Source organism: Pleurodeles waltl, chromosome 9, assembly GCF_031143425.1.
Source record: "Pleurodeles waltl isolate 20211129_DDA chromosome 9, aPleWal1.hap1.20221129, whole genome shotgun sequence".
NCBI classification, from domain to species: Eukaryota; Metazoa; Chordata; class Amphibia; order Caudata; family Salamandridae; genus Pleurodeles; species Pleurodeles waltl.
Genome location: NC_090448.1, coordinates 465718117 through 465740228, shown reverse-complemented (window position 1 = coordinate 465740228; position 22112 = coordinate 465718117). Strand labels below are relative to the sequence as shown.

At 43.8% G+C, this 22112-nt stretch overlaps 1 protein-coding gene across 2 annotated transcripts in view; it reads left to right on the top strand.

Annotated features, from left to right (window-relative positions):
- EXOC3L4 (exocyst complex component 3 like 4) overlaps nucleotides 1–22112 on the top strand; it is a 584807-nt gene that overhangs the window by 167941 nt on the left and 394754 nt on the right. For both annotated transcript variants that reach the window (XM_069207295.1, XM_069207294.1), the window contains exon 3: nucleotides 1521–2169. In XM_069207295.1, the coding sequence (XP_069063396.1) occupies nucleotides 1521–2169 (649 nt within the window). The remainder of the gene's footprint in view (nucleotides 1–1520; nucleotides 2170–22112) is intronic.

Genomic DNA, 22112 nt, shown 5'->3' with positions numbered 1-22112 from the left:
GTTCTGCATACCAAAGGCAGTGGGCTTCCTCGAAGCTTCCTGCCTTGGAATGGAGATTTGCAGGTCATCCTGCTGGGAGGAGTGTGTAAATACCTCTCCCAGACCAGGCCTTATTTCTGACCTCCAGGGTGAGATTCTAATCTGTTGATGGCAAACTGGTTAGAACTAGTCAGTGAGCCTACCAAGGTTTTCAGGGGGAACCTCTGAAGTGTCCTCTGGGTGCATGCATCAATAAATACATCACTGAAGTCAGTGAGGGTTTATTAATATGAGATGTTTGATACTAAAAATCCCTATTTTCAGTGAAGCTATCATGTAGCTGGGGAACTCATATTGATCAGTGTCCAGCACATGTACTTAAAATGGCTTCTCTAATCACTCTATCTAAGAATCAACAACAACATAGTAGGGGCACATCTGCTCTTGCAAATATATCCACACATGTAGTATAATGCACCCTGCCTTAGGGATGTAAGGCCTGCTGTAGGGGTGACTTACAAATATTACATGCAGTGTTTAGGGGAAATGGCACACAGACTGTGTGCCACGTCGTGCTTTCACATTTAGGGAGCATCTTGCCATGCAGCCTACAATGGTAGTCTGCATGAGGTTGGTCCTGGTTCTCAGAGTGGCACAAGTTGTGCTGCAGCTCTTAGGACCCATCTTCAGTACTTATGTCATAGGTACCAGTGGTACCATTTACAAGACACTTACAGAGGTACTAAAGGGCCTGGCCACTTGGGGATCAAGTGACTGGGTGTCTTGTTCTGGGAAGGAACACTGACACTGGGGACCTGGTTAGCAGGAATCCAATACACTTCAGTCAAAGTTGTTTAAAAAACAAGGCAAAAAGTGGGAGGGTTCTGCAACTAAAACCCAGCTTCCTACACTCCAACTCCAGTGGAGATACTTGGCAACTGCACAAACTATAGACTCCTTGGTCTCTGCTCTCAACATCCTTAGACACACCATAAATTGCCTAACTACCAACTGTTTATAAATGGGCAGGATCTACCTTGACCTAGGTTTATTGTACCCAGGACAGAAAAAGAACAAGTACTGCAAGTTCTCATTAGCATACTGGCATACCGGACAAGCCATATTCTGGTCTAATTTAGATTTCCAGTTTGCACAAAAGGATTTTAGAGGAAGTGTGCCATGCCTAAATTTTACATACAGTAGCCTCACTGCTGGAATTGTGATGTAATCAAGAAAAGACTCATACATACTATATAATGTTAAATCCACATGGCATTTGATTTTCATTTCATTTGCAGCTTTTTTCTAAATTAGCATTGCACTGTGACTGCATTTACGAATTGTCCGTATGTTCATTGCATTGTAAGTACATGTGGCATTGCTGCAATCAGGTTTAGCATATTTACAATAGTACTTTAATGAACCAGGTCACTTGGAATTTGCATGGTAAACCTTGCTGCTGTATATAATGAAATGCTGCTTTGTAAATGTGAACGCGTCTCTTGGATGAACCTTCTAACTTCCTACACTTTATTCCTTAGTGATGGAAGTGAATGATCTCATCAAACAGAGACAGCTTCAGGAGGCCTATTCAATCATAAAAACTATGGAAAAAGAGCTTTCAGAACAAGGCACTCCAGAAGCAAGCAGCAGCAGCTGCTCGGACCATGACAGGAGAGTGAGGGACGTGGAATATTTGTATAAGCATCTGGTGGAAAAGATGAGGTCTGTCATTAAAAACACCCTTGGCAAGGAGGCCATAGAAGAAAAACTATTGATGGCTGTTGTGAATGTCATTAGTGAAGAAGAGGGACACTGGACTGACCACCAGCATTTGCCCAGATCTCATTCTGATACTCTTGAATCACCCAGGAAATGGAAAGAAGTCTGGAAGGCAAGTGTTCAGGAGAGCGTAAGAGAAAGGATAAATAGCGTTTTGCCGCCATCGGAGGAGAACTTGTGCTTCGCTCTGCATTTAACGCATCTTACCAAACGCGTCATTGAGGACCTCATGAAAGTCAAACTTTATGTGAAAGCATGTTACACGGAGGACTTTGAAGTATGCGACACATACATGAATGCGTTCCACGGCATGGTTTCAAGTCACATAGCAGACAGTCTTTTAAGCAGAAATCTGGAATTCAAAGATTTATACTCAGTGCTTGCATGGGTTACCAAAACATACCACAGGTAAGCATAAAATGTTATTGCTGGCCATGATGCTTCGAGTCACGTCTGTTGCGCCCTATAGCAATGTCTCAATTGGAGTTCAGTGGAAGATGATAGTGTGTACAAACCATTCAGAATGCACAAAAGTAATACCGTTTACTAGAACAAGCATCATTTCCAAAATAGTTAATTTGTACTTTTTCGATGCATGTTTTCGAAATTCATTTTCTATTGACACTGAGGTTTGATTACCTCCTAATAAATTCAGAACAATCTGAGTTTCTCTATGGTATCGAAATATCCTCTATGTTTTCATTGTAAGCTTGCCGGAGTTTGGTATTGAAATCCTGATGGCCGGAATCTCCCATTCCAGCCAATATCCCTGCACCAAATATCATCTAGCCTGTGTTTTCTCCCCAGAATAGAGAATAACTGCACGGACTCAGAAATACCTGGGTCCTTTACAGTGCATTATGTCCACATTTCGGGGGAGTAAACTTCAGACATTTTCCTCCCACTCTGAACGCTTCCGTGGTAGGGGCACTGGAGTGTGAGGGTGTGGAGTGGAAGTGCAGGAGTCGATGTGGGCCTCAGCTATTCCGACTGATGTTGAAAACAGCAAAGTATCTCTAGTCCTGGAGTTATCAAGCATTAGTTTGCCCAACCTATCATTTCTGCTCAGAGACACTGGTAATTTCCAGTGGCGTAATTCTTCCCGGATATATCACTCCCAGAGAAAATGTGCTACTTGAAACGAGGGCCTTCGTCTAGTTAGTGGCATAATGAAACCTGAGAGGGTCCCCCTGCAAAGTACATGGAAGAGGCCTCCCAGGGTACCTCTTCTCCCTGGCCCGCCACCTAAAACTATTGCTGAAGGGGCCCTCTGGAGCTCGGGGGCCCCTGTGCACCACAGGGACTCTGGAGGCTTATGTTGCACCACTGTGTCTAGTCTCCCTCTCTCAGTGCTTAATTTGGGAAGGTGGTTTCCAGTATGGGGAACCGGCACTCAATTGTTAGCACCGGCTCTACTGACAGTCTGCCACATGGTGGGGCTGTTGTCTATTTTTTTAGATAAGCACAGCAAGTGTGCTTATTAAGTCAATATATATTAAAAATTAATAATACCTGCTGTTTATGCCATTAATATAGGTTTGGGTGGGTTGGAATAGTATAAATTGTCACACCTGTAGAGTGCAATGATTAGTAGTTGGGTTGGTACCGTAATTGGCAGCACTGGTAGGGGCAATGGGTGGGTGGGCTGCAGCGGTCTAATGAGACACTTACATTTTTACAAATTAAGCACTGCTGTCTCATCACATTATTCACATTATGAGGCATGCTGCAGACAGTTCCCCGTGACAAGAGTCACTCGTTTGTGTACCATAATGCCTTTCAATCCTAGATCCCTTCCTTTTTAACTAAATAAAGACTCCCTAACCAAAGCAAAGAAAGGTGCAGTATGGTTCCTGTTATCCACCGACATCTGTGCATTGCAGTCCAGTCTTGCTCTTCCACCCCTTTCCTTACATTAGAAGGAGATGCCCATGATCACTAGTTAATTTCCGGAGAAAAAAAATGAATGTCAGTGCTAAAAGCTCTGCTCAGGAGCCTGTGTCTGGTGCAATTAAGTGCCGGCTCGGCAAATTCCAAGGCTGGGTTCTCTTGAATCTACCTCATGTCTTTTTAATCCACTATGAGACACTTTCTGCCCCTTTATCTCACTCTTGCATGTTACTACTTTTCCCTTTTGCAACAGTTTTTCCACCTCTTTCTCCTACCTTGGGCGATTTTCCCTCTCCTGCTCTCGTAAAATATCTGATGCAGAAAAATAAGTGTTGGCCCCCATAAATGAGAGCTGGTGGGCTACACCAGCAACCACTGGCTAACATTAAGCACTGCCAAAGCCTAAACACACTTATTGGGTGTGAAATTAGAATATCCCCAACTCACATATGAATTCAGCACCCTTGAACTTTTCTGCTTGACCTTCCAGTTGAGTAGCATCACAATGGCACTGGTTGCAAACCTGGCCAGCTGCCTTATGATGCATCAGCATTCACAACCTGCAAGTGATAGGGGTAGCATGGTGAGCAGCAAAGTATACTTCGTTGCACCGAAAATATCTATCCATGGCATTGCTGCTGCAGCTCCCAAGGAGGCAGCCACCCCCCCTTGCTGGACAGCATTTGATCATGGATTAAAATCAATCTACGCTATGTGATACACATTAGTGATTAGAAAGTATTACAAGTGCTTGGCCCTCCCATTTGCTGTTAAATTCACAAATGAAGATGAGTTCTAAACCCTGCTATACAAAAGTGATCTGCTTATATCTCACCCTGTCTGCTCCTGAGTAATGGACAGTCAGATAAACCAAGAAGAACAAGTTCCTAATTTAGGTAAAAAGGGAGACAGATCTTTGGGAAGAAATAAGGAACAAGAATAATGTTTTATAAAATCAAGACATACGCTCAGTCCCTTTCAGATAAAGTAGATCTTCAACCATATCCTAGACGTGTCACCACAAACCGTAACTTATATGCAATAAGGGCCATAGAAGCCTCCTCTCAAAGCTCAAAGGTTGAATCTTGTATCATTTAAAAAAATAGTGGTAAATATCAGGGAGGATTAAGTACAAAAGCATTAATTAATCGGGTCAGAATAGATTACATGCCATGTTTCTTATCATTGATGAAAACACTGCATTGCAACCCATTGGACTTTCCGTGTGTTGGGAATCAGACCATTCCAAAAAATATTTTTCAATAAAAGTCTAAATCTTTCAGAATAGAAAATAACAGGGAAACAAACTGTTAACTTGCGCACAATACCTGAAATGTGACTCAGTAATAATTACTTATTAGCTGTGTTGATGCTTCATGATCTGTGCCATGTCTGTCAACAAACTCTGTTTCTGCAATTATATTCTCTCAATCTCCAAGCCAAAATATTGTAGCCTTGACTAAAAAAGTTAACACAGAGGACACAAATTCAATTTCTATGCCAAACCTAGATATATAGATTGTAATGTGGGAAGTGGTATATAGGCCAACCTATTCTATATGGGATTACCAAATGCTGTCAACCAGTTCCCTTAAAAAAATAGTCAGTGACCTCCGAATGAGGATAAGGGGAGGAAAGACATACAAAAGGCACTTGTGCCAATGTCCTGCCAGGGAATCCACTTCCAATGCCATACGAGAATGTCTCACAAAATAAAATATGACACTGTCCAGCTGTCCTACAATACAAAGGGTTGTAAAACTGGATGCCAAAACCATAACAGATGATTTAGAAAATTGCACATGAGTGTCAGAAGTCCTGAGATGGGGAGGTACAATATTGAGGTGGTTGGCTGCTTCACTTTTTTCACCATTGGTTTAAATGACAATTGGATTGCCTCAAACCACTGTAAGATCCAGACTACCAGAATTGAAAGGCTGTGAGACTTCTGGCTCCCCTTGATGGTTTATGTATACCTTGAAAGACTGGCATGCTCTGTCAAATACTAGCCAGCTTTAGCCAATTAAATGAATGGCAGTCCACTTCTGGCAGTCTACAGTGGGCTTCTGTAAATCCAGCTACTCACAAAAAGCCTGTTCCTGTGGCATCTGAGGCAACACTAAATGACAGTGGGGTATCCAAACATACTCCTGTTGATCATTGCTCTTTTACAAAACACCACCAAAATTACTAGCAGAGATTCCTTGCTGTGTGCGTTTTGAGACTTTGAAGTCCTGAAATATTAAAACACAGTAGCAGTCTGACTTATGGGTTGCTGTGGAATCTGAGTGTCATAATATTAGAAACACCCCTGGCATGTGGCCTTGTATTGTGATCCTTACTTGCTTTAGAACTTCCTCTTCGATAAGATCATTAAAGATTACTCTGCATTGTCCTAATTCAGGGCTTTGTCAGAAAGCTTACCCCTCCAGCTCTTGAGAATATAGTCATTTTCAGGTTCATTCCCTGGGACACAATTAGAGGAGATTTATACTGGCTGATTACTCAACCATGATGCACCAATCAGACATCCAAGTATAGCTGCCGCGGAATCCCTCCTGATGTACGCCCACAGAAGATTATACACTATTGGTGGAGCCATGAGGTTTTTTCAGAGCAAAGCAGAAGCTTTTAGAACTGGAAGAGCTGTCTGCAAATGCAATCCGGAGAATAGTACGAAAATGTGACAGGAGCAGAATGAGGTCATTGTGGCCCTGTAAATGAACAGACATCTGAATTCTGCTAGTCTGAAACGCTGAACAATGTGCTGCATTCTCCCCATTTTGAGGTGACTTGCTGGAACTGACTTTTTCCATTCTTTGACTCTAGAAACAAATGTAATCCACTCACCGCCTTTTTCACTGCAAAGATTAAAGAATAAAATCCATAGCCAATTGTTGGTAGATACAGGTATCTATCCGTTTGAATATCAAATCTTGAAGACTGACTTTTAGCATTATCATCTAATCCTTCTTGCTGGACAGTGGTGTTGATATCACCAAAAACATCAGATAAAGGGATTCCAATTCAATCTAATTCCAAGTGGTTGATTCTGATCTTATTGAAGCATCCTTGACTTTCCAACCAGCGGCATTCACAAACTGTACTTCTATTATCAAAGCCTACCCCCATATGATCCTCAGTTGCAGACATCCTGGTTCACGATGATGACTGCTTTTTTAAGCTGCTTTTGCAATCCATTGTTTCATTTTTGTATACAATGTTGCAGAAGAAGTTTGTCAGTGGGCATTCCAGTCTATCAATTTGAGAATTGAAACCCCTCAATTTATGTTTTCTTTGTAAACTGCACAAGCTTTATAACATTCAGATTGTTTTTAGAAACGTTCAAGACTTGTGGAAGGGAAATACCACAATTTAAACTGCCTCCATGATAGTGATGTGGAGCACTGAGTTAGAAAAAAGTAAATAACACAAATGTTGTTTTAAAAATATTTAGTTGCAAGAATATACTGTAAAAATATTACCAAGTCAATATCGTGGAACAGAATATAGTAAGCGAGAATATTGTTTTATATGCATAAAATATTGTTTATAGCATTGTTTACTGTAATGGTTGTATAATAATTGCTTATTTAGTCAAATTTGTAAGTTTTAATGTGTAATTATTTTAATTTAATTAGGAATTTATAGACTATTAGTGGGGTATGTAAGGGGAGTAGGGTGGGAAGTTATTTAAATGATAAATTATTGTCTTTGTGCTTTAAGCTATATTTTATTGTTCCATAATATTTAATTGTAATCAATTATGTAAATTACATTATTGATTGATTAGTATTTTTATTATTCAAGTACACTTTGTGAAATTTAAAATGTAATTTAAATTTTCTATAGTTTAATTACCAATTTCTGTTTAGTAGTGGGTTGCTATATTTTTAAGGGAATATGGTGGGAGGTAATTTAAATTATCATTTTTTAATTTTTCTAATTAATTTTTTAATTCAAAATATTGATTACATCGTTACTCAGTAATTAGTGGTAAGTGTATTTTATTATAAACTTTTTAATTTGAATTTTATATATATTTGTTTGAACTAATTACTGCTTTAATATTTTGAATATTTTATTTTTAAATATCTCTTAAAGTTTTTTCAGTTAGTGTTAGGCAGTGTATTTATTTTAAATGTATTTATTGTACTTTATATCTTTTAAAATATTTGTGTTATTACCTTTTATTTTTTTAATTAAATGTTACTTTATGCTTATAATATGTATTACATGTTTATTTATTTTAAACATGTTTCAGTATTTTTTGTTAGGTATTTAAATGTTATAAATGGTATAACTAACCATTCGAAAGTTCAGCATTTGCCTTGATTTTTCTTGCATGCTCAATTCAAACTCCTCACATACACATTCAAGGCATAGCACAACCCAGGCCCCACCTACCTTAACAGTCTCATCTTCCTCCAGGAGCCACCCACATAACTCCGCACAAGACTCCTACTCACACACATTCCACGCATACACAGAACTAGATCAGGAGGATGGGCATTCCCTTGCATTTCTCCTAAAGCATACAAGAAGCTGGAGACCTGACTTTTCAATTAACAAAATTTCCATAGGCAGGTGTAGCCACATATACCTGTTCAGCACCAGAATACCCTCGCGGGCGATAGTGCACTTTTCAAATACACATAACTGGAGTGGGAATAGTAAATTTAACCCCTCCATAGTCCAACACTTTCGTTACTTTTGATTAAATTTGAAAGGGAATAGTAATTCTGAGCTTTTCAACACCCAACGGTTGCTTGCGTTGGAGTCGGGCTAGTAGATCTAACCCCTCCAAAGTCCTACACTTTCCCTGCTAATTGCCTAAATTAGAGTAGGAATATTAAACCTGATTCCTTTGAAGTCCAACACTTTTGTTAGTAATATTTATTTTTGATTGCTGTTACTTTTTATGATGTTATAGAAAAAAATGTAATTTTTATTTACATTTCATTTTTGTTTTTATAGTAATTGTATTTTTAATTAAATGTGATATATGTTTTTGTTAATACATTTTAGTGAATAATAATTTGATAATTTTGATTAATCAAATTATGTACATCACAGAAAGAACAGATACAAATATCTATGTCCAGTATTCCAAAATAAATATATTGCTATTTACATTTCACTTAACTTAAGTTGAGCAGTCGATTAAAATCCATAACACCAATCTAAGATGAAAATATTAAAAGTTTTTCACAGTCTAATCACCTTGAGCCTAAAACAAACATTTAAATTCATGTCAACACCCCATTCGCAGTACTAGTATAAAAAATAAAAATTACTGATAGACCAATGCCCGAGTTTACTATTATTGTGTAGTTAAAACTGGCTTTTTGGAAACCTCTTTGATAAAAGTACCTGCTCTGCAAAGTTCAGAAATATTATGTGAGTTGAGGTAGAGTTTTGAGGTTTCCTTACAATATCTAATGTTGTTTCAGAAAAATATGTTTGATAAATATTTGCCTTTCACACTTTACGCCGGGGCAACAGCAGAGAAAGTGCAATATAGATTCCCTTTCATAGTCACACATGCTGCATCTGGGATTTGAGAATGTGTAGTTGGGCCAAGATAGTCTGAGTTCTTTTATTGGGAACAGCATAAACCACATTTGAACGATAGAGAAGCTTCCTGTTTTATGTATTGTTTCTTGCTGAGTGGTCATGGTTTTGAATCTAAAGTGTAGTGCAAGTGTTTGCTTTTTGACAGATCTCAGATGTCAGCTGTGTGACTAAGCAGCATGGTTTGTGTTTGTTTTTAAAGCTGGTTTGAACAATGCACACAAGATATTAGCTTTACAGATAGTTTGCTTCCATGTCCCTGATAGAACTGAAAAGGTATGTGGCCGAAGGGTTCCCCGCAAACCATCCATTGTCAATAATTGGCTTAATGACTTCTTTCAATGCCTCCTTGTTATCTTTGTGGACCTGTAAGCATTACGACAAAAAGTTTATTTTACATGTGCAATCTTGACAGACTAACCCTGAATTCAAATGAAATTTGTGATCTTGAAGAATGCCTTGGTAAGTGGAAAAACTTTCAAGAGGTATTGCATTGTATTAACTCTAGTGTTGATGCGAAGCATCCTAGGAAGCCTTATTGACCCTGTATTACTGATGGTTGTAGTTTTGATTTTGTTACCTTCAATATCACACTGGATGATGGATTTTGTAAGCTTGCACTGAGTCTCAATAAGCTATATACTATTGCGGCTACTCTATGTTTCATTTTCACTAGTTGGTATCTCTGTGTGTCTTTTTCTGTGAGCCAAATTTCACATATTTATAGGCCACAGAATATCTCAAAATGGAGGTACTGGAGTACGATACTCTTTCCATTTTTTCTCATGTTGTCCAAAGGTCATGACCTTTGATTTGGACTGGCTGATGATTTTAATTCCTTTTTTAAGGTTGAATGTATGTAGCTCATTCACTGTCCTTTGCAAGCCAATATAAGTATGATCCAATATAACAATATCATCTTGCATTCTGCAGGATTTAACAGAAGGTGATTTTGTATCATTGTAGGGAATAAACTGTCTTTTTCTAGTGATGCACTGACATCAGCTGTATAGAGACTGATGACAGACAGGCAAGTCGATAACCTTGCTTCAAACCCTGGTCAGTGCGCATTTTCTCTAAAACGGTGAAGCGGTAACCAACTTTCACTAATGCCCAGGTTTTAGAGTATAAAGTAGGAAGGATGGGATACTCCAGGTCATCAGTTTGCCCAACAGAGTTCAACAATCAAACTTGTCAAAAGCTGCTGCATAATCAATAAATCATGCAAATAATAAGGCCTCTTTCTGCTTGATGGTACGTTGGGCTAAAATTGATAATGTCATGATACTTTCCATGGTAATGCAGTTGGGTCTAAAACCTGTTTGGAAGAAGGGAATGGTGTTAATATCTGAGCATTGTTTAAGCTGATATTGTAAGATCCTGGCATATGCTTTACCATTAATGTCCAACAATACTATTAGACAATATCTGGAGGGATCTGATCTACTGCCTTTTCTAAAAAAGAAAAAACAGGACTTAAAATAGATCCATAGCAAGAATCAACAACTTGTCAAGAACCTTGGCAATAACTAGTGGCAGGAAAGGCAACACAGGCAGAATATTGGGTACAGAGCTGCCCAAGATCACACAGAGCTTCAGAGAAGAAAAGAGATCCAAAAAAAGAGGCTCTGTGCAAGGGAGCAAGAGAGTTAAGGCTCAGATAGTGTGGACACTCAAGAGGCAGTTTGGCATTCAGACTAACACCCAAGAAGGACGTGCAAGGCATATAAATACTAACGTTAATGATAAATGGACTGTGGGTTAAGCACTTAGGAGCTCCACATGGGAAGACGGAAGCTCAGTGAGACCCTCACCCACAATTGCCGTTACAGATATGGACTGCAGATACCCATTTATGGGATATACATGCAAAGGCAGGTTCTGTGGAGCTGATGTCTATGGTGATGTTATAAAAGTAACTCAAATACAATACTCACTGTGTACAAGAAAAAACACCTAGGTTGTCAGCTGTGCCCACGGATCCTGGTGATCAAATGGGGACATGCAAGGCAGTAATGGCAAGGGTAGAGGAAGACAGCAAACTAGAAACTGGAACAAAGGTATATGGGAAGAAAGGCAGGGACTGGGAAAATGTAAATACAAAAGGGGTGAGACTTCATGGGTGTACTAAATTAGTGCTGTCTCAGCAATGAAGGAATCAAGACAGCATTGCAGGTAGTGTTAGTTCAGGAGCAAAATAATTAGCAACAGCCCAGGAACTGGAAACAAGCTTGAACTATAGCTCAGGAACTGTGGAAACAAGTGTAGCAAAAGCTCAAGAAATAAGGGGTCAGTCAAACAGGAACACTGCTATAATGAACAACGCTGGGTTGAAAATAACTGGGGCATAAAAGAGCTCAGTGCCTCAGACACGAGTAAGCTAGCAACTGCCATCCATAGGTGTGCTGAATTCCTCCTCCCATCCTAGACCTGCAGGGGTGGAGCTGCAGCACAAAGCAGGGAATTGTAGGTGTCAGAGTTTTTTGCAAGAGCAGGCTGGTTTCCACAAAACCCAGCATGGATCTGGAATGGATGGGAATTTTAGAATAAAGTCCAGATGTCTGGATGTCAGTATATACATAAAGGGAAATGTTCGGAAGGTTATTAGGACACTGGAAAATTCCACAATTCGGCCCCCTGTTGGTGGGCATGAGAGTGCATGAAACAAATCGTGACACAACAATACACATGAGGAACTAAGCCCTAAACAGAGGTGTCATCCAGGACTCCCAGTATTCTATGACTGATTTGAAAAAGGCAGCTTGATATTCCATTGGGTCCTGGAGTCCTGATTGCACTTGTTTTTTTTTTATACTAAATACCTTCTTGAATTAATAATGTGATTACACAGTTCTTCCTGTTGTATAGTTTTATTATAGAATTGAACTAGGTAGAGGGTATGTTCTGATGAATTTTCCAGAACAGCACATTTGCTTTGGTAAAGTTGCAGGATAAAATTCTCCCAGTTGTCAGGGCTTAGGGCATGATTACAAGTTTGGCTGCGATAGTGGCGGCTGCCAAAAGTCTGCGATGTTGGCACTCATACAGACAGCCGTATTATGAGTCACACAGGCAGGACCAACAAAAGTCATCCAAAAATCCATCACCACCAGTACTTTGGAGTGCAGGAAATAGGCGGTCCGACCACCAGAACCGACAGCCCATCAACTAACCACAGAACCTTTTGCAAATAGAAAGTCACAGAGGTGGTCAGCCATGGCGGTCCGAACCACAGCGGTTCACGGTCAACAAAGTAAAACACAACACCACATTGTATGGATTTGAAAACAACACAGCTGTAACACATTGCCACACCTGACACACCTGCAAAGCACACTATAAAACACACCCCTTCACACACCACAATCCTTCGCATCCATAGAGCCAAGCATAGTAGCCAGAGTGCATGATTAAAAAAGGTAAAACTATAGAATAGGCACCACACAAACTTACATTAAGCATATATCCTACACCCTCAATACACTCCTATCACATTCCTTTGTACCACACTACTCCATTTACTCCCCGTCACCTGTTTAATTCCCACCACCTATCAAATCTTTATTATCACCACCATGTCACCCCAGAAAAATCCCCGTTTCACTGATGATGAGTTAAGAGTTATGATGGATGAAATCATTAGAATAGAGTCACATCTATTTGGAGCCCAGGTCCAGCATTCTACTATAGCCAGGACAATAGAAATGTGGAAAAGAGTGAATGCTATAGGCCCCACCTCACGTACAAGGGGTGACATCTGGAAGAGGTGGAACAACCTCAGGGGGAAGGTCCCTTCCATGACATTCAGACACCAGCTGCATGTCCAGAAGACTGCTGGTGGGCCACCACCTCCTCCCTTACAACTCATATCCTGGGAGTAGAAGGTCTTGGCCATCTTCCATCCTGAGGGCTTGACAGGAATACCTGGGGGAGTGGAGTTGGGTAAGTCACAACAACAAAATTTTAGCAAATTATATTGTCATGGTTGCTCATTGATCACCTTTTCCCAATTTCACCGTCAAACCACTCAACAGCCCAGTGTCCACCTGTCCATAGACCCCTGTCTGGCCTCCAACATGTGAATTAGATGCACCTGGGACAACAAGAACTCTGTATAGTGTGTGTAGTACAAGGATTAACATCACCACAATTCACAGCAGGCACTGCTCAACCATTACAAAAACCTGAACAATGTATCCTAACCGAAAGTATCTTGATTGTTGTTAGAACTGACAGCCTTAGGGTGGTCATCCTCCAACTTTTTGCCATCCTCCCTCCACTTTTCTGTTGGTTTTAGGACACTGTGCACTTTGCCACTGCTAACCAGTGGTAAAGTGCATATGCTCTCTCCCTTAAACATGGTAACATTGGTTCATACCCAATTGGCATATTTAATTTACTCATAAGTCCCTAGTAAAGTGCACTACATGTGCCCAGGGCCTGTGAATTAAATGCTACTAGTGGGCCTGCAGCACTGATTTGCCTCCTATATAAGTAGCCCCTAACCATGTCTCAGGCCTGCCATTGCAAGGCCTGTGTGTGCAGTTCACTGGCACTTTGACTTGTTATTTAAAAGTACTTGCCAAGCCTTAAACTCCCCTTTTTCTACATATAAGTCACCTCTAAGGTAGGTCCTAGGTAACCCATAGGACAGGGTGCTATGTAGGTAAAAGGCAGGACATGTACATATGTGTCTTATTTTTCCTGTTAGTCAAAAAACCCTAAACTTGTTTCCACTACTGTGAGGCCTGCTCCTTTCATAGACTAGCATTAGGACTGCTCTCATATATTTTTTGAGTGATAGATTCTGATCAGAAAGGGGTAATCAGGTCATATTTAGTATGGCCAGAGTGGTAATAGAACAGTAATAGAAAATCCAGCTTATGGGTGAGGTTGGATTTTATATTACTATTTTAGAAATGCCACTTTTAGAAAGTGAGCATTACTCTGTACTTAAACATCATCTGTACCTTATAGCCTGTCTCCAGTCAACGTCTGGGCTAGGCTGGTTGACAGCTTCCTTGTGCATTTCACCCAGACAACACAAACACAGGACACTCAGTCACACCTGCACTTATCTGCATACTGAATGGGTCTTCCTGGGCTGGAAGGTTGGAGGGCCTGATACTTACATTTCAAAGGCTGGTAGCCTACCCTCACACAATGAACTGCCAAACCCTCTACTGGGACCCTGGCAGACAGGCCTGTACCGAAAGGGAAACTTGTGCACTTCAACACCTCTCCTTGAAGTCTCCCCCACTTCAAAGGCATTTTTGGGTATATAAACTGGATCTCTGACACCACCAACTCAGACTCTTCTGGACCAAAACCTGCAACCTGTCAAGAGGAACTGCCTAGCTGACCAAAGTACTCATCTGGACTGCTTTGTTGAGAAGGACTGCCGCCCTGCTGTTGCCCTGCTGACCTGCTGGCCTCAGACTTTGCTGAGAAGTGCTCTCCAAGGGCTTGGATTGAGCTTGCCTCCTGTTTTCTGTAGTCTCAGGACCAAAAAGACTTAGGCCCCCATTATGACATTGGCGCTAAATCCCACTTACTGCCATGCTGATTGCCGCCAACATACCGCCGCCGCCCCGGATATCCGCTAACCATATTATGAATCACACACACCAATCTGTCACTATACAGCCACACACACAAATCTGCCAGCCCAAAGGTAAGTGATAAATTGATGGTATCAAAACCCACACCGTTACACCAACAGAACAACGCCCACAACATTATGACCCACGAATCACCATGGCAGACATTCATTGGCGGTAAACCATTGGAGCTATGGCAGAGAATAGTGGACAGGCTCAATGCCGTGGGACAGCACCCCAGAACAAGGGATGACATCAGGAAGAGGTGGAACGACCTACGGGGGAAGGTGCGTTCCATTGCAACAAGACACCAGCTCGCAGTACAGAGGACTGGCAGTGGACTCCCCCTCAACTAACAACATTGGAGGAGCAAGTCTTGGCAATCATGCATCCTGATGGCCTGGCAGCAGTAGGAAGAGGACTGGACTCTGGTAAGTCAACTCGCTATTACTATCACGCTCCCACCTGCATGACATCACATACCCCCACCCTTACCCTCACTCCCATCACTCCACCACTTCCCACATACCCCACCATTACAACCCACTCATCCCAATGCCAAGCCCTACATGCCATACCTATGCAAGGAGACCACTCACAGCCCTGCATGGAGACCTATCACTACTGCATGTACACTAGAGACAATCAGCTAGCCCACCAAATAACTCACAGAAGGCAAAGCTGCCAGGGCAATAACAACCATACAGGGCAACCCATCCATGGACACTATGTCACACACAGAAACAATAACACTGCATTTACATCCCAGCCGGTATCCCAGCCAATGTCACCAGAGAAGAGGTGCCAGCAACATCCAGTCCACCCACAGTAGAGGCCCACAGTGATGACAGCAGCTCTGGTCGCCTGGATCTGGATGACCAACCTGGCTCATCAGGGACCTCCGGACAGTAGGTTACCCAGCCACAGTCTCACACCACCACCGAGCCTCCCGCCTCTGGAAACACCACCACAGCACCCACCCTGCGGGCCCATACCTCTGTCCCCAGGACATGTTGATCAGCAGAGTGTTCACCACCACAGGGACCCCAGGGCACCCCACAAACCAAGGACAATCAGGGACCTGGGGTCAGTGGCAGTGGGCACATGGTTTAGGTGACAGAGGCACAGGACAACAGGGAACCTGGGAGGACAGGCCCAGGGAACCGACTCTCCATGAGGCACTCTCCATGATCCTGGGAGCATACCAACATTCCCAGGATACCCTGGGCCAGATCCTGGACAAGATGCAGGAGAACATGTGGCAGCAGGAGGGACAGTATCTGTCGATCAGGGAGGACTGGAAGTCCATTAACACCACCCTGGTCTCCATTGCATGGGTGCTGGCAGACATGGCCAACAGTATGAGGGAGGCAATGGCACACCAGCGGGCCCCTGACACTAGCCAGACTACTGAACAGCCCTCCACCTCCGCTGCTGCTAGTGGACTGGAGGCCCACCACAGGACCAAGATGCCACCAGCACCCCTCCCCCTGCAGAAGGAGAACCACCCAGCAAACTGTCCCTGTGATCCAGGCAGAAGCCAGAGACTATTGCCAAGAACCTGCCAGGAAATAATATTCTCCTGATAGTCACCATTGTGTCCCACTCTGTCACCCTGTCTACCTTGAACTACCATTGCTCCCCTTCCTATGCCCCCTTGGACAATGCACCTGTGCTATAAATAGACTGGACTTTAACCTGGACTTTCCTCCATCATAACCCCAGCCCATAGCACTTCCTCCTTTTTGCCAGAGCACTGCAATAAACACACTTAGAAAAAATACAAGTTTTGAGTATGTCAAATGATTTAAGTGTGTATTCGTTTAACAAGATTTAAACATTGCAATTCAACTGTACAGTAATGTTAACATAGGAAAGACCTGTAGTTGGCTACAGTGAACACACCAACATCTGCAAAAAGAGATGCCAGTGGGTACAGTGAGTGGGCATAGAAGTAGGAATTCACAGCCTGCCAGTGACAATGTTACACATCAAACTATCAGTGAAATGTGAAATAACACTGTCTTACCTGTGTGTCATTGGAAGTATTGACAAATGACTGCACTTCTGTTGTCCTCATCTTTATCCTCTGCCTCCTCATCTTCACTGTCCACAGGGTCCACTCCTGTCACATGGCCATCTCCAGCCTCCTCCTCCTGGCGCCTCAAGGCAAGGTTGTGCAACATGCAGCATGCCACAATTATCTGGCAGACCTTCTTGGGTGAGTATCACAGGGATCCACCTGTTAGATGGAGGCACCGAATCCTGGCTTTCAGGAGGCCGAAGGTACGTTCAATAATCCTTCTTGTTCGCCCATGTGACTCATTGTAACGTTCCTCAGCCTTTGTCCTGGGATTCCTCACACGGGTCAGTAGGTTTGGGTAACCTGAGTCAACTGCAAATACCTAGGGACAACTGTTAGTCACACACTAACCCTTATGGCCCACACCATACCCATACACCAACATTCACAGGGTGGGAACCAGGGATCTCCTATTAGCCACACCCTGTGCCTCTGTAGTTGGGCCATCACATTTGGGATGCTGCTATTCCTCAGGATAAAAGCATCATGCACCGACCCAGGATACTTAGAATTGACATGGGAGATGTACTGGTCCGCCAAACACACCATCTGCACATTCATCGATTGATAACTTTTTCAATTTCTGAAGACCTGTCCATTTTTCCGTGTGGGGGCAAATGCAATATGTGTCCCATCAATCGCACCAATGATGTTGGGGATATGTCGCATAGCATAGAAGTCAGCCTTCACTGTGGCCAAATCCTCCACCTGGGGGAAAACGATGTAGCTGCACATGTGTTAAATCAGGGCAGACAACACTCTGGTCAGCACTATTGAGAACATTGGCTGTGGCATTCCTGCTGCCAAGCCCACTGTCACTTGGAAAGAACCTGTTGCCAAAACATGGAGCACTGATAGCACTTGCACAAGAGGGGGGATCCCAGTGGGGTGACGGATAGCAGATATCAGGTCAGACTCCAATTGGGCACACAGCTCTATGATTGTGGCCCTGTCAAGTCTGTAGGTGGGGATAATGTACCTGTCCTCCATTGTTGCCAAGTCCACAAGGGGTCTGTACACGGGGGATGTCTCCATCTTCTATTCATTCACAGCGGTTGCAATCTATGGGGCAAAAGAGTGAGCAGCTGGTCATTAACTGTACATTGTAACCACTATAGTACAATGCATATTGTGATTGTTACAATATTTTGGTGGCATATGCCCAGAATGTGAAATTGTGAACTGTGACGCCGTTAAGATCCATGGCCTGCCCACCACCCCCTTGAAATGGCGTCCACCTTTCCCGTATGGAGGGACAGGTGGAAATGAGGTAATTCCGCTGACATTGTGCGCCATTGCAGAAGGTGTTCAGGAACCAACTTGCACCTCCTCATTGGTTATCATTGGGCCCTGTGGGGTACAGTGGCCAATGGTGATGTACGCCGTCAATGACGATATGCACCGCCGTGGACGTCACTGCTATTTTGTATCTTTTCACTCACTTGCTACCTGACCTTCAACAGGAGAGGAACTACACTGCATATGCTGCTGTGACCTGTGTCTGGAACCTACCATTGCCCATGTGACTGGGGAAAAGGCCCCTGCCTTCACCTCGGCAGAGTTGTAGAGACTGGGGGATGAGGTCTTACCCCAGTACTGACTTCTGTATGGGCCTCCAGACCAACAGGTGAGTACACTGTGAGTATGATGCATGGGGCATGAAGGCATGGAGTGCTGTGTGTGAAGGCCTCATGTAGGGGGGGTTGGTGGATGGGCCCTGAGCAGTGTGCGGCATGTATGCTGGGGCATGTCTGTGCTAATGGGGATGGTAAGGGGCATGGTGGGCCATGAGTGTAACAGGCAGGATGGTCTGACTAATATCTTTCCCTGTGTCTATTTCCTTTGCAGGTCAGCACTATCAAAAGAAGGGTATATGGTGTGCATCGCCAAGGCTGTGCGGACCCTGAGGTTCTACGGCAGACAGAGAACCCACTTTCGCAAACGGTGGGAGGACCTGAGACGCTGGGCACAGAAGACGGTGAAGGCCCAGGTGGGGATGGCCTCCCAACGAGGAAGTGATGCCCATCGTACCCTGACCCCCCATATGGCCCACATACTGGTGGTGGCCTAACCGGAGCTGGATGGGTGCTTGGGGGCATCACAGCAGCAACAAGGGGGTGAGTACAGTGCCCTTCATTACTACTTATGCCTGGTAGGGTGGTATCCAGGTGGCGGATGTGGGCCTGTGGGTGCCCCTAGGCCAGGCCTGACATTGCAGAGTAGGTCCCAAGTTGGGCAGGGTTCTGATGTGAAATTCCTCCAACGTAGCTAGTAGGCATCCACTCCTGGCAGGGGTGTGTGGGTCCTAGGAATGCTACAGTTTGAGGTATCTGTCCCTACCCACAGTCTGGTGACTAGCATTGTGACTGGTAGTGCATTGCTTAGTGTGTAGAGCTGTTCCCTGTGTGTGAGTGTGTTCTGTACGCCAACAGTGGTGTTGGTGCCGCCATTGATCAAGGGTATCCTTTGTCTCTCCCCCCCTTTTTGTTTTGTCATCCTGCCCTTATGTGCATTAGCATCATCTGGCGGAGGAGCAGAGGCACCGGTGACGGAGGGAGCTGCATCCCACAGGACCCAGGAGGCAGATTCCACCGACGGGGAGGGCACCAGTGGGATGGAGGGCGAGGGGAGCACCATGGTGGAGACTGGAGGAGACAGTTAAGACACAGATACTTCCTCTGATTGAAGCTCCCTGGTGGTGGCAGACACCTCTGTGCCCACCCGAGCTACAGGTACAGCTGCCACCCCTGTACCAGCACCACCCTCCCAGTAGCCCCTCAGCGAGTTGCCCGTGCCCGCTCACCCCGGAGGGTGGACATCTCCTTCGCCCCAGGCGCCTCAGGCCCTGCCCCAGTTAGCCCTGCAGCCCTGAGTGAGGAGGCTATTGACCTCCTGAGATCCATCTCTGTTGGGCAGTCAACCATTGTGAATGCCATCCAGGGGCTGGCAGCCCAAATGCAACAGTCCAATGCATTTCTGGAGGGCATTCACACTGGCTTGGCAGCCCAACAGAGATCAATCTAGGCTCTGGCCTCCTCTCGATGGCAGCCATTGTCCCTGTTTCCACCTTTATCACCAACCTCCAGGGTTGTAATGAGGGCCTTAATCTCTACAGGGAACTCCTTGTGCGCCAAAAATCGAAACAAAGCCTGGCTTACGACCTAGAAATTGCTGCACAGCCTAACCGGAAACAACATAGGCCGACTTCCAGAGTAGAAATTTGACACAGCACCTGCCTTGCAATGGAAAATTAATTGCATCGTCTATCGGATCGACGAAATGCCTGTGTATTCTTCCAGCGAGTCCAGGATTTCCCCACTTTGTCCCTGGGTGTCAAAAAAATCCCTGCATCTCAGTTAGCAACCAAGACTGAGCACCGAAAAATGATGCAAGCCCCTTGTAGCGTGGAAAGAAACAGCGCTAAGTGTGTGCCACGTCAGAAAATCCGACGCACACCTTATTTTTCCACGCATCTCCTCCTCTGTGTTCTACGTGTGTGTTATTTTTTTACGCAAACCAGGCACTTTGTGTAACCAAGAGACAACTATTGATTTCTAAGATTTACGACTCTTTTAAAACTTGCAAAAGTAATATTTCAACTTGTGCTTATTGAATCTTTGTTGTTTTGACCTTATTTTATTCAGATAAATATCATCTTTTTTTCTAATCCTGTGTGGCGTATTTTTGTGGTGTTTTCGTTGTTACTGTATGATTTATTGCACAAATAACTTTGCACATTGCCTTCCAAGATAAGCCTGACTACTCAGTGCCACACTACCAGACGGTGGGCACAGGATAATTTGGATTGTGTGCGACTTACCCTGACTAGGTTTGTGGTCCCTACTTGGACAAGGGAGTATATCTCTGCCTACTAGAGACCCCATTTTTAACAACTGTCACCTCCACATTAGTATGTACACACCTGAGAGGATGCCATCAGGTTACTGTGTGGGTAGGACAAGTACTGATATGAATGCGAATGCCAGGAGGCACTACTATTTCCACTCCACTCAGCCACCATAGTGTCCTCTGCTCCAGGGACACTTCTCTCTCTACTCAGCCTTTGAACTGTACTCACCTGAGAGGATGACATCTGAAAACTGTATGTTGTACTTGGAGTAACATGAATGTAGATCCCATGAGGGCCAAGCCCCGTAACTTCAATAACCAGGCAAGTGTTCATATGAAATTGTGCTTCTGTCTGTGAACTCACAAATGAAGTTTAACCACCTGGGAGGGACGAAGCTACAGATCAGGGTACTCTCTGTGATGTGGCCAATAACCTATATCCATTTTGAGCAGTTATGACAAGATTAAAATGTTGTGGACAGGAAGGACAGCTCAACCAGTGTGCCCAACCAATTTGAGACAGACCAAAGGCCCCAAGATGTATCAAATGAATGGTATGGGCAAAAGACACATTCACAATGCACTGACCACATGATGACAACTATCCCGTATACAACAATGTTCTGGATCTGCCAGCATAACAGTCAACCAGGTCTTAAAATGACCTAAACCACATCCTTCCCAGCCACTGTTTCGTCTGCACTGCTGGCAACAAATTAGTCTATGACCATCCTTCCAAGAGTTCTGAAACTCAGGCATTCTGAAGCTAGTTGACTGAAATGGAATTGGTATGCTACCCAAACGTCAGGTCAATACAACTGATAGCATGTGTACCTGTCACATAGGGGAAATCTGCAAATAAACTGGGTATATGGCCTTATCCAAATGTCTCTGTTAACTATTGGAGCTAGATGTCACAATAGGACCTTTAACATTGTATCTCTCACATCAAGAGGTCTAGCTGCCACTGCGAATACCGAGCCCACTGAAGAGACTGCCACTACCCCATGGATGAGGCCTTCCGTGAGGACACCACTCCTGAACATTTGGATGTTGAGGGCGGTTCTGGCCCATTCAGGCAACCTGGTCAGATGACACCAGTGAGCCTCACCGTGACCACATCGACTCCTCCCAGCCCCATTACTTTAACATCTCAGACAGCCTGTTGCCCCCAAACTTGTGTCCCGAGGACTGTGACTACCATCTTGTGCACCCCAGTCCAGGATCCTAAGTCTCAGCAAAACACCTCTACAATGATGGTCCTGGAACCAGTGGTGAGGGCCAAGCTTTGCCAGGGGCACAGGCATGTGGGAATTGGGTGCTTGGGAGGGATGGTGTGGGCCTTCAGAATGAAG